Raw genomic sequence first — 12,960 nt, forward strand, 5'->3', positions numbered from 1 at the left:
TCTGTCAGAGATTTGGCAGTCCTACTGTGGATGCTTTTGTGGATCAGACCAATGCTGTTCTTCCCATACATTTTTCCAGGCAGCACGGGTGGATGCTTTAACATGCCAGTGTCCAAAATCCCTGTTGTATGCCTTTCCTCCAGTTCCACCAGTTCCCCTAATTCCTCATTTTCTGTCCAGAGTTCAAAGGGAGGGAGAAGAGGTGGTTCTAGTTTGTTCATTTCAGCCCCAGAGACATTGGTTTCCTTTCTTGATGAAATGTTCACGTCTCAGGTCCGGCCTCTTTCTGTCTCCCCAAATCCGATTGTTGCTTCTCCTCTATTATCCCTTCAGTGCTTGCAGGGATTAATGTTAGCAGTTGCAGGTTAAGAGAGAGAATGGCTTAGGACTTTAGGTATGCCTCTTGCTTTCTCAGATTCCAATCAGGCTTCATGGAAGCTGTCCACCAGTAGGTCTTATGATCATCACTGGGCGTCTTTCTTCTAGTGGCATCGGGGAAATGACATTTCTATGGCCCTTTGCTCCCTGAGATTATCTCTCAGCTCTTACAAGAGGGGTTTTACAAGCATAGATCTTCTACTAACTTGAGAGTTCAGGAGCCACAATCAATGCCTTACCTTCTCCTTTGGGGTCTATTTCTAAGATTGAAGGGTGGGTTTCTAAACTTTTCAATGGTTTGACTTGTTGAGGCCCAAGGTCACAAATATATTTGCAGCCTCTTCAAGGTCCTCCCTTTGAGTCTTTGTCTGAAGTTTTTCTTTCTCTGATGTTTTTGTCTTTGACAGTGGTTTTGTTTTGTTAGTGTCCATGATTAGTGCCAGGAGGTTTGGGGTAGTCTCAGCTTTGATCTGTAATAATCCTTATCTTCATTTCTTTGAGGATTTTGTTGTGTCAAAACTTAGTCCTCAGTTTATCCCTAAAGTTAATTCTGATTTTGATAAATCTCAAGAAATTGTTCTTCCTGTTCTTCCTTCTTCCTCTGATTCTGTTCTCATTTAGATCTGGTAGATCTTTTGATATTAGGAGAAATTATTATTGTCTCAACTTTGGTCAAGCAAATAAGGGAAAGAATATTTTCCTTCCACTTTTGTTAGGTGGATAAAGAAGGTAATTTCCATTTCTTACACCAAAGCTGTGGAGGCTTGATATTTTCAGGAAGTTTGGTAACCTCATTTCCCTTTATGTAGTAAGGGGCGAGGCGCTTTGCTGATTTGTTTGCGTTTCTTTTTGAGGTGCTTGTTAGCAGTCACTCCAGTGAGGAATTTCATCACAAGCACACATAGTAAGTACTGGCGAAAAGGAATAAAGAGTTAGAGTAATTAAGATTACCAGGAAGTAATCCAAAGATTATACTACAAAAAAGGTTGCCCATTCTTGACAAATAGTTTCGTCCGTGATTGTCACCTTGGCATACTCCATGCATGCACACCACCTTCCACTGAGTACTTGTGCCTCACAGCCGGTAGTCCAGGGGGCATTAGTTTTAATGTGCCCTGACAACAGTGCATGACAGATACTGGGATGGACAATATCCAGTACCAGCAGCAAAAATGCACACAGCACTGTTTGTGCATCCTAGGAGCCAGAATACGCATACCATCTCACGTCTTTATAGTGGAAGCTCGTGGCTTGACTCCCATTAAGATAATAGAACTAAGCCTAGCCAATGTAATCCTTGTCTTAATAAACACTAGGAATCAAAAAGTACCTTCTATTCCCATAGTTACAGAGGAGACAGATCCTTCACATGATCAGTTCTGTCCAATTCCTTCATGACCCACTGCTTGGCATCATTTGGCTGATTTCTACACCCACACTCTTAATGATCATTCTTGCAGATCTGAGACTTCCAGGCATTACTCTTCCTCACGAAATACAGCATAGGAATACAAGTCCTCACATAATCTGGTACCAAACATTTCTGCATCTCTCCAATCCTCTTGTCCTCTACACATTAAAATTCCAACATCTGATATTGCACATACACATGTATGCGCATAGATCTGCATGCATACACTAATATTGCTGGTTCATGTAGCCTGAGCAATTAAATAATATCAAAAAACTGTATTGTAATAATTTACATGGTGTTTCCAACATCTGACGAGGTTGCAATTGTTCTGATTTGCATTGGGTTCTTGAGCGCCTGTTCATAATTCCTAGTTGTTAGGGTGTGGAATGTAGTCTGACCTACATGGGAAGTACTGGGTGGGATTCAATGACATACCTCACTCATGGTGCGGAAAACTTAACAGTGCATGAGCACTATGTATTGCAAAAAGATCATGTATGTGTGCCATTGTGTTTTTCCTATGTTTTTCATACCAAGCAGCTATGTAAATAGAAAGAACCAATGTTATAGTGCTTTGAGACTTCTGTGTGGCTGGCAATGCTACTATTATTGCAGGGAATGAGTTTTAAAATCTTAGCCAATAGGAGACTATTGAGGAGTTAAGGGTGGGGCCCTGAACTTTCATCAAGAGTTCAAGGGTGGCTAATGTTACTAAAACATTCTCTAGATTTTTAGTGAATTCATATCCAGTTTGGGCCACGTTCAGCAGTACCTGGAGGTTGCTAGTGTGTCCCTTCTGTGTATTAGTGGATGAGTGACACTCTTGGAAGTGGATAAGGTAAACAGATAGCCATCAGCAAGAAAGACTCTTCTAACTTAGAAAAGACCTAGAGACTCTTCCCGCCGGCACTTTTTTCATCTCTTCCTTTCCTATCTCTCTTTTTCCTCCTGCAGCTGGAGGAAAAAACCTCATCTTGGCTCATTACCCTCCATGTAGAGAAATGAAATGGGGGGCCATAGAAAAAGAACCAAAACATACCCGAGAAACACCTATTGCTTAATGGACATGCCAGCAAAGTGATCGAACATCAACTTCCATGAGTGTTAAGAAGGTGTCCCGAAGGTTTACATCCCACAACACCTCACATTCACACACACTAAACAACCCTTGGTATTATTTGCAAGTGAACTTTTTTCAAGTTTGTCACATTCAGTTTGCAGTGAATGTCCGTGATTCTAATGATCATCTGTATCTTTCTACACAAAATGACTGAATGCCTAATAAAAATGTTAAATTCTGTTATCAGCCTCCAATCTTCATTTTAGGATTTACAGGAAGATGTGGAATAGTTGACATGAAGGTGGACTTCCATGGAATCTCATGTTTTGATACATCTGGTCATCACTTCAGTATAGTCTCCATGACAACTAGAGCAGGATGAGCTCAAATCTCTTCAGCGGGCGATGCTAATGTACCAAAAGGTCAGTCTATGGGTGATCTACCCAGAACTGGCATTTCATGCGCATGTTTACCACAGCCTGGCACTTCAATTACTGTTGCCCCTTACATAATACAGTAAATACATGTTATCTCTATTCATGAAACTACAATCTTCTGGTGTAATGGAGACTTTAGCTTATTCCTGTTCATGCAGGAGATTTTAGGGCAGAAAACCCTGGTTTGGTTGGGTTATGCATGCCACATGTTTGCATGTAATGTTAGAAGGAGGTATAAAGGGAAAGTATAAACTGATCTGCAGGTGTGTACGTTATGTGATATTAGAGCAAGGAATGGTGCAAAAAAGAGAGTGCCATCGATGTTGTGCGTAATAAAAAGCAGAGCAAAAAGACCAGAGTACACCGCAGGCATCTATGCTATGTGCCTGTCTGTAGAATTAAGTGAAAAAAGCAATGGCTGAAAGGAAGAGGGCATGAAGGGTGATTCTTTCATACAAGCCTTGGAGACGTCTTAATAAGGCGAAATTTAATAAATTAGTATTATATTTAGAAGATATTATTATACTAAGAAGATATTTGAAAACAGAGCAGGACCTTCTGAGATTATGGTATTTCAAGGAACAAGTGACATAAATTTTCAATAATTACATAAAATGTACAACATGTTTTCAGATGTAACACTGATGTGGAATAAAGACTGCTCAGTCAAAGTGGAGGTCTTATCTGTCCAGGCATGAGATTGCGGCGACTCTTGAGTCACGTGAGTGCTTGGCATATGTATTTCCAGCTGCAGAGGTGCTCTTTGTACATTGCACGACCCACATTTTGACAATTTCTGCATTGCTATGACCGAGCAGTGTAACGTCGGAGGCTAGTGGCCAGATGCCCCACTGTCTTAGGTATCAGCTGAGTTTGGACCACTGTAATTTAAGCACAGACTGATGCGGGGGTGGGCCCTTTGCATAGTACACTGTGCACGGTCAGCGAGCCCCTGGCCTGAGAGATCCTGACTGGTTCCAGGGGGGTCCCCTCCATGTACTTTGCAGAGGGAACCCTCCAGTTTCGTTACACCACTGATCACTGCCCCCTAAATATTGTTCAAACTGCAGATGCTGCCCAAACCAGATCTGGTGCACATTCTGAGTGGTTCGTCTTCCAAAAGATGTGATGCTTTTGAGGTGGCACCTGATGATTCTGTCGCTGGGCCCTTTCTCCCCGGCATGGACAACAATCTGGCTCTCTCAGAGGTTAGTCATCTCCAGACTGAGGTCGGGCTCAGGTCCAGGCCGTCTTGCTTTAGTTCGCCTGCGCTTTCTGTGTTTCTGAGAAAAAGAGGGACTGTTAGACTTCAGATAGAAGAGTCAAAAAGGATGGAAAATATTAACATATCAAGAGAGACATGGAAGGCAACAACACTTTTAACCATGACTATAGAAGGAGTTGCATGGAATCATGTGACTGACATCAGTATGAGATCCAGAGGGGCATTTTTACAAGAATGTGACGCATCATAGATGATGTGCCACTTTTTTTGCGCCCCCCCTATCGACACCTAACAACAACATGGTTGCGCTGTATTTACAATACGTTGCACCATGGCGGTTGTTTGCACAATAGTGTCAAACTTTTTGACACTATTGTGGCGCTTTGCTACACTAGCGTCAGAAATGTTGATGCTAGTGCAGCAAAGCACAGGGTGAATATAATGGGTGCGTCATTTTAACACCTGCTTTGAGCAAGCATTAAAAATGACGGGAAAAATGGCACAGTGAAATGTTGTAAATTTTACTGCGTGTTTTTTCAGGCCTCCCTGCGCCCGAACCCCCCCCCCGAATGTTAGCATTGCGCCACTTTATAAATATGATGCGGCAGAAAAGCCACCTTAGCGCCGCCTTTCCATAAACAAAATGATGCCATGGCAGCACTAAGGTGGTGCAAGGGGCTTATAAATATGCCCCAGGTCTCTAATGCTGGAGAAACAGAAATTATCACAAGAGATGGCTCCTCCAGTGCCAGAGGTGTGGGAAGAGACCATGGAAGTGAAAACATCTATTCCAAGAGATGAAGTAAGACATAATGGAAGCTAAAGGAATGCAATGAGTTGGGTAGGGGGAGAGTTAGCAAACCCTATGGCAGACATAACAAGGCACGAAGCATGGGAGAGAGGGATTCTATCCCCGGGGAAACAAAGACAAATAACAAAAGCCAAAACATATGAGGAAAGCAGGCAACTATAACATGAAGAGAAGGGGAGGAATCCTAGGCAATAGGCAGACATCATAGCAAAAGGAAGAGGGACCAAAGCAAAAGGCAGTTCTACTTTGGAGCAATGAGGATGGAGTGTAGGGACCACATTTCCCACAACTGAGACAATGCGAGGGGTTGAAACGTTTGTCTAATTCTACCTGCCAAACCTGAGGATGGATCAGTGGGAACAGTCACTATTACCATGGAGACAAAAGGAGGTATAGTAAAAACACCCACCATGGGGGCAGAAATGGGAGGATCATGGAGGCTAAAACAAACTTGCCAGATAGACTTGGTAATGTATTTTACAGCCCAGGCAATCCCACCAAAAAGAAATGAGAAATGATGGGCCCACCAGTCCTACTATGGAGTCATGAGGAAGGAGAGTAGGAACAGTAAACCCAATTACAGGGAGAAGGAGCAAATGTTTCAATCAAGTCTACCATGCAAAGTGAAGAAGAAGTCACAGGGTGTCGGCCAAACTGCCATGGAGACAAGGATCCCAGGGAACAGGCAACCATCCATGGCATTTAGGGAGGTATCATAGGGGAAGGCAGCCCTATCACAGCAATATAATTGGAGCATGGAAATGTGTTTTACATAAAGTGGGGAAATGCTATCCAGGCAAATATACTTTAGCAATATGACAAGGTGATGAATGATGATAGCAATTTGTATCACGTTCAGCTACTCCAAGGAGTGTTCTGCTGCGTGCTTGGGTCGGAAGAGATGAAACAGTATACATTTATTCTTGCACAAAAAGCCAGGCTTTAAGCTTTTTTTTAAACATTACAACATTACTCAATGTGCGCTACTCCAGGGGTAGCTGATTCCATGCTACTGAGCCAAGATAGGTAAGATAGGTAAGAGACCTTCCTCCTGCTCTAGCGCGTTGAATTCTGGGAGTCAATGATGATAGTTTATTAGCTAAACTCAAGTTTCTGTGGGGAGCATAGAACGTAAATCTGGTTCTAGATAAAGAGCCCCAGTTTGGTGAAGAGCACTATCGACTAAAACAAGAGCCTTGAACATGATTCTCCTTCTAATGGGAAGCCAATGGAGAGCACGCAGATAGGATGAAATCTGCATTCTAACCGGCAAGTTCAGCAGTAGGCGGTCTGCCACTTTTTGGACCACTTGAAGTCTGTCCATTAGATATTTCATTAGTCTAAAGCAGGGATACTCAAAGTACGGCCCGGGGGCCGCATGCAGCCCTCTTGACCTCTAATTGTGGCCCCCTGGTTAATGGCAGCACTGGGCTGCTGTACACATGACAGAGAAGGAACATTCAGAAAAACGTGAAATGCACATAATTTATTTACACGTTAACTAAAGTAATAGGAAAGAAGCAAAGATGGTGTCCTAGCCAACTTATCTTTGGGAACACCTTTAGTTTTAAAGACATCTTGCACTAAACATGTATAGACATGATAAACTTCTCTGCAAACTTAAAGAAAGTGTGCTTTATTAACATGCATGAGCGTTTTTTCCTTAGTACATCAGGTTATGCCACTGCATTGAGAGACATTTAATAGCAGTGATATTTTTCAAACATGATCTTGGAAACAATCATGCTGCCCATATTCGGAAATCAGTGGCATTATTAAAAGAAGAGTAATTTGTCAGGTGCACCTTGTGCATAGTCCTGGTTGTTATATAACTGGAACAACATTATAGTTTATTAAATAAACCACAAGAAAAGGTGTTGTACAGTGCACATCTGGAACTCGTGTATTTCAAGGACTCTCATGTCATAATGAAGAAAAATGAGGCAAAGTGAAATTAATCAATTGCCTAGGATCACACAATTTGGACAAGTGGGAAGCCAGGACAGATACCAGGTTTTCCAGTTTCACATTTTGCAATTCAGCCATCAGATGAGTCTCTCTTTTCCTCTTGTGTTTCACATGAGAAGTTTATACTTTGACTTTAATTCTTGGTGCATGAGAATAGAGCATTGGTGGCAGACCGAAGTCACGCACAGGCTTGGTTTGTTGTCCGCATCTGCTTCGCATCCCCCTACTCCCACCTTTCATCACCCAAACCCTTCCCTGCTGGTTTAGGTGCGGCCCTCGGGCAAGCCACCTAGAGTTCTTTGTAGCACCCGAGGAAATGTTTGTGAGTACCCATGGTCTAAAGTAAAGGAAATTACCATAGTGTAATCCCAGGGTTTACTAGGGCCTGAATAACTGTTTTTGTTTTACCAGGAAGGACAGGAAGTGTAAAAACTTTTGTAAACTTTTTAAGGAGTGCAAGATACCAAAACAGGTGCTTACCAATGCTCTAACTTGAGGCTTGAAGGACAGATTATCATCAAATTGAATCCCTAGATTTCACATTGATCACAGAAGTAGTAGATAATCTATATCTATATAAACAGGATGGGAGCACAAAGTGAACCTTCATATCTAGACATGGGACAGAAAGAGAGGCTCAAAATAATGCTTCAGTCTAGTCTTAGAGAGAGGAGGAGAGATTGCAGTGAAATATGGAACTCGGTGGTTGACACAGGAGGACACATTGAAGGTACCTGTGGTGCTACCCATGGATACAGAAAATGAGTTTCAAAGAAACAGCCAGAAAGTGACCATGCAATCTAGCCTTAGAGAGAGACAGGAAGATGACTAGCAACCATCAAATCTAAATAATAAAGACTAGAGAGACCAAAGGGCAAATCTATCTAGACTGGAGGAGGAGAGAGTGAAGACAACAATCAACGTAACCCATGGAGGCAGGAGGTGAGAGACAAGAGAACTGTCATAGGTAACCACGGAGATGAGAAGAGAAAGTGAAGAGAATTATCAAAGCTTACCACAATGACAGTTGGAAAAAGTGAACAGAATGGGAAGCGGCCTTAACCACGAAAGCGGAACAATGCTTTTGTTAACCACGACTTCCTTGTTTGGTGCCTTAACCATGCATGTGCTGAACAACGCACATACGTGGTTAAGGCACAGAAGAAGGGAGTTGGCTGAGGAGGACGACGTGATCAGGTAAGTGGGGCTGTTTTAGGGGCGGGGGGCCGGGGTATTTTTAGTTTTAGGGGCGGGCGTGGGGGGGTCGTGGTATTTTTAGTTTTAGGGGGTGGGGGTGGGTGGTTTAGGGGCAGGGGAGGGGGAGGGTCGTGGTATTTTTAGTTTTAGGGGAGGGGGGTCATGTTATTTTTAATTTTAGGGGCGGGGTGGGGGGTCAGCGATGACTCTGCTCTGCAAAATTGTTTCTCCGGCTCCTTCCAGCAACTGCAACATTTCCCCAGCTGTGCATCCTCTAAGGGTGACGAGTCTTCAGCCTGCACAAGAAGTAAGAAGGAATCTCCCCTGGAATGAAGGAGTCACTCCCCTGCATCCGCAGGCACCAACTGCAACAAAGACCAGCTGCGTGGATCTTCTCTGCTCCGGAGCTGCATAGATCCTGCATCACAGGTAGTAGTCTGGAGTGGTCCTCTTGGTCCCAGCTGTCCAACCTGGGAGATGGTAAGCCCTTGCCTCTCCTTGCAGGACAGTACCCCGGTGCACCACAACACTTGCAGCTAGCAAGGCCTGTTTGTTCCTCCTCCCAGGGACCTTCAGGCTCCGTGTAGTCCCGGCCCCCAGCACTCCTTCCTGCAAAGCACAATCTCCTTCCTTCTGCTCCAGCAACGTGGGACTCTCTTCAGGTGTGCTGAATTGGCCTCACTGTGACTTCTGTGCCTGCTGCCAGTGGGTTGCCTGTGGGGGCTGCCTCCTCTTTTTGTGACTCTTCCAGCTGCTGAGGGTCACTCCGGACTCCCCTCCTTGGGTCGAGTCCCCTGGGCCTTGTCGGTCCTCTTCAGTCTTGCAAAACCTTCTTCCCCGACTCTTGCATTTGTCAAGGCTTGTTGGTGGTTCTCCAGCACCATTAACTGACTGCATCTTGACCGACGACGTGGGAAATAACTTGCATTACTCCTGGAACTCCTCTTTGACTCCTGTGTTGCACTGCTGAGCTTCTTTGCCCACTGTCGACCTGGTCCTGCATCCACAGAAGGGTGGGTAGTGACTCCTGCCACAACTGGACACTCCAACTCGAACTTGACCTGGTCCCCTTCCTTTGCAGGTCCTTTTCTGTCAGGATCTACCTTTGGGTTCTTCCAGTCTTGGTTGGGTCTTGCATAATCTTTTTCCAAAGTCCTGCTGTTGGTTTTGGGGGACACTGGGTAATTACCTCTCCTCTCCTGGTCGCTGGGGGACCCTGGTACTTACTTTTTGGGATTCCTAGTTCCCCCAGCTCCCTTTTACTGATTCCACTTCCTTTGTATGGGGGACTACCTTTCACATTACATTTTTTAGTATATGGTTTGGCCCTCCCTGTTATTTTTAGTGACCAGGAAAGGAAAGGAATTCACTGGACAGGGGTGAAAGATAGAAGCCAGGTGGAAAGACAATACTGAGAGAAGTTAAGGAACAGGTATACTGGGAAAAGGAAGCATTGTCACTGAGATTATTGTTGTGGAACCGGATGCTTTAAAGAGGCCTACACTATGACATTATCAAAGTGACACTTTGGCCTTCATTGTAGCAGCCTCTTAATTCCAATTGGGCTGGTGACAGCAGATATGGAACTATGAGATCCACAGGAACAAAGGATGAGCTTCATAATTTTTATATAGGAGTTCAGGAAAAGAAACCAAAACATCTGCAAAAAAGTCTTGCCCACAATGAGGAATTACCTGGGAATTAGATTAGACCCAGAATTACTAATTCCAGTACATCCTATTTGCCCAGTGGCCTCTCAGGGTCCAACTCACAAAGGGGTATAGCTTCCCCACAATGGAACCCCTGGTATTGGTAACTCGACTGTGGGGGAAATCTAGACTATTTACTAGGTGGCTCACAATGAGGGACTTTAAATTTGCATGCTTACTGTGCAGAACTGAGAGGGAGGATCACCACAAAAGACATGTTTGCTTTGCATTGCTCAGCCAATCAGCTTCCGGGTATCCCAAGATGGTTGTTATGATATAGCCATTAAACCTCAAACATCCAAAAATGCTTCCTAGCCCTTTTTAGGTTGAGCTAAGCAGCGCGCAAGCGCTGCTATTCTCAACATGTTGTAATCTATTTTGTGGGCTTTCACCGCGCCTATCTCACACCCATCACGTTCATTCATTCCTGGGCCTGTCTTTCAAAATTCCCTTGATTTCCTAGGTAAATGCTGTACGTTTGTCATACCTTGAGGCTGCTGTGTTATGCCTTGCAGGCTGACCCTGTTACATGGATTATTGCACAATTGGCCATATACTTTTGTGTGTGCAAACTACTTTTTCTTTTGTGTCGCCGCTTTGTGCTGTATGGCGGCTCTTGCGCTTTGAAGTTTCATATAGCGCAAACTACATCAGAGGTATTGCAGCGCTTTGCCTGAGAATCAGTTACACTGTTACTGAATCAGAGTCATTAACATTTTTCTTTTGTCTCTTCCCTTCACGCCCCTGGGCTCCCCCGGGCTCTCCCCGCTGCTGCTACTGTGGCCTGATTTCCGCTGACACCGCATTTGGCCCGGTCAAAATAGTCCCTCCAAACTATCAAAGGCTTTTCTGGAAAGCTTTTGAATTCTTGCAGTTTTCTATTAGAGTTTATATGCTAATTGCTGACCCTCCTTTTTACTGTCTGTTGCGCGGGAAAGCGCTCCGTTCTGTCTTTTAATGACTTCACATCACTAACAGCTCCAATTATTGTTCTGCCTTTCCTGTCTTTTTTAGGTGGACATTTAAGGTGTTCCATTAATGTTTGCATTTAATTTAAAACTCGTCTCCTGCGTATATTGTGGTTTCTGTGTCCATTGAGAGGACGGTTTACTTTCACAGGCATTCCTGCGTTTTCTCTGTACTGTAATCAAACCCTTAAAAAACACATTTTAATTGCACATCCTTTTAAATGAGGTTCTCTGTCACTTTCGATCTACTTTCATGCAAGTGAAAGGCATTGCCTTGCATAATGATGTATTCGACCCCTTTGAAGATATTTGATGAGTCATTACCAAGTTATTTTTAATGTGGCGCGGGTGGTGGGGGGGGCAGTGGGTATGTGCAAAGGTTCTATGCCCGCAGCATGTGTTTTCATCAGCGAGTCTCATATCGTACTCGATTTTCTGATCTATATCCTGAAACCTTATCCCCTTAATGCCACTAACAAATTTAACACAGTTTATTATCCCTTCCTTGTGAAAGGATCTGCAGCGGTTGCTGCTGACGTGAGGGGGGGTTACACTCCTCCGCCCTTATGGAGGAGCCGTCCGATGTCCTGGTACTGACAAACACATAAAATCTGGTAAGCCCCTCACATGCAATTATATGACTTCCCTGCCGGTTTCACTCTTGTACCTAAGCAGATGAAACGGGCTGCTGAGCATTTTTACCTCTCAGTCATATTTATTCATTGACAGTAATAACTGTGCCAGTCGTAGGAGACTGAAGCCTCCATAAAGCAGCTCAATGAATATGCTGATTGCCATTGATAATTATGATACTGGCTAGTCTCATCTTTAACATTAAATCGCTAACATTTGCAATAATGCTTTATGAAACTGCTTTTAAAGCTGTAGGGCATTGCTATGCCATCTGTTGTGTGTGTATGCCTAGACAAAAACACAGGACCTTGGGGCTGATTTAGAATTTGGTGGATGAGGAAATCCAACACAAACCCAATGGACTACCCTGTCCACTAAACTTTCGACCAAAGTTTCATTTAGCGCAAACTCAAAATAATAATATAAAAAAATATAATGAAGGCAATATTTTCATTTTTTGCTGCAGCTAGAGAAAGAAGGTAAATGGAAGTGCTTTAGTTATATGCAGGGCCACTGGAATTATGTGGCAGAGGGGACCAAATTATGTGGCAGGGTTGACCAATTTATATGGCAAGAAAAGTCCAGTTATGCAGTTACAACGCCAATAGCTCTAACTGAAGCAAATGCGAGACCTATTGCATTGCAAATGCTTGTTTGTCCTTACATGAAAAACGAGCCATCCAATGAGAACAGTTGGCAGGAGAACACCAAGTACAATTGCAATAAGCATTCCTGTGACAAGAATCAGAAAAAGAGATATGGTTACATCAGGGTAGGAAAACTATAACACATACCATTCCCATATTAACAAATCATGGACCTGAAATTTGCTAGCTTTTGCTGCCCTATTGGGAATTATTTTGTAATTTTTTTTTCCACATGCAGACATGCATATTCAAGGATTAGCAGTCCATTCACCTTCACTTTACAAACATAAACCACATCACCCAACTTCCCAGAACAAATTTGGTAAATGGAAGTTACTGGATTACCACTACTTTAATTGTGCTGTTGTTTGTGGGAGCTGGAACCAAGAACATATTTTTCAGCCCCAGGAGTTATATGCATATCACGCATATCATACAAACACACGCATATCATACACACACACACACGCATACCACACACACGTTGATGTGCTAGCAGGACCTCCCATGTCC

The 12,960-nt window shown here is 43.5% G+C and overlaps 1 protein-coding gene across 1 annotated transcript in view; it reads right to left on the bottom strand.

The window, feature by feature from the left end:
• Positions 1 to 3,764: 3,764 nt before the first annotated feature.
• LOC138246291 (uncharacterized) overlaps positions 3,765 to 12,960 on the bottom strand; it is a 179,028-nt gene continuing 169,832 nt past the window's right edge. The window contains exons 8-9 of the mRNA XM_069200755.1: positions 12,465 to 12,532; positions 3,765 to 4,572 (exon numbers count right to left, since the gene is read on the bottom strand). Of these exons, the coding sequence (XP_069056856.1) occupies positions 4,492 to 4,572; positions 12,465 to 12,532 (149 nt within the window). The 3' untranslated portion in view covers positions 3,765 to 4,491. The remainder of the gene's footprint in view (positions 4,573 to 12,464; positions 12,533 to 12,960) is intronic.

This window comes from Pleurodeles waltl, chromosome 7 (assembly GCF_031143425.1).
Source record: "Pleurodeles waltl isolate 20211129_DDA chromosome 7, aPleWal1.hap1.20221129, whole genome shotgun sequence".
Lineage (NCBI taxonomy): Eukaryota > Metazoa > Chordata > Amphibia > Caudata > Salamandridae > Pleurodeles > Pleurodeles waltl.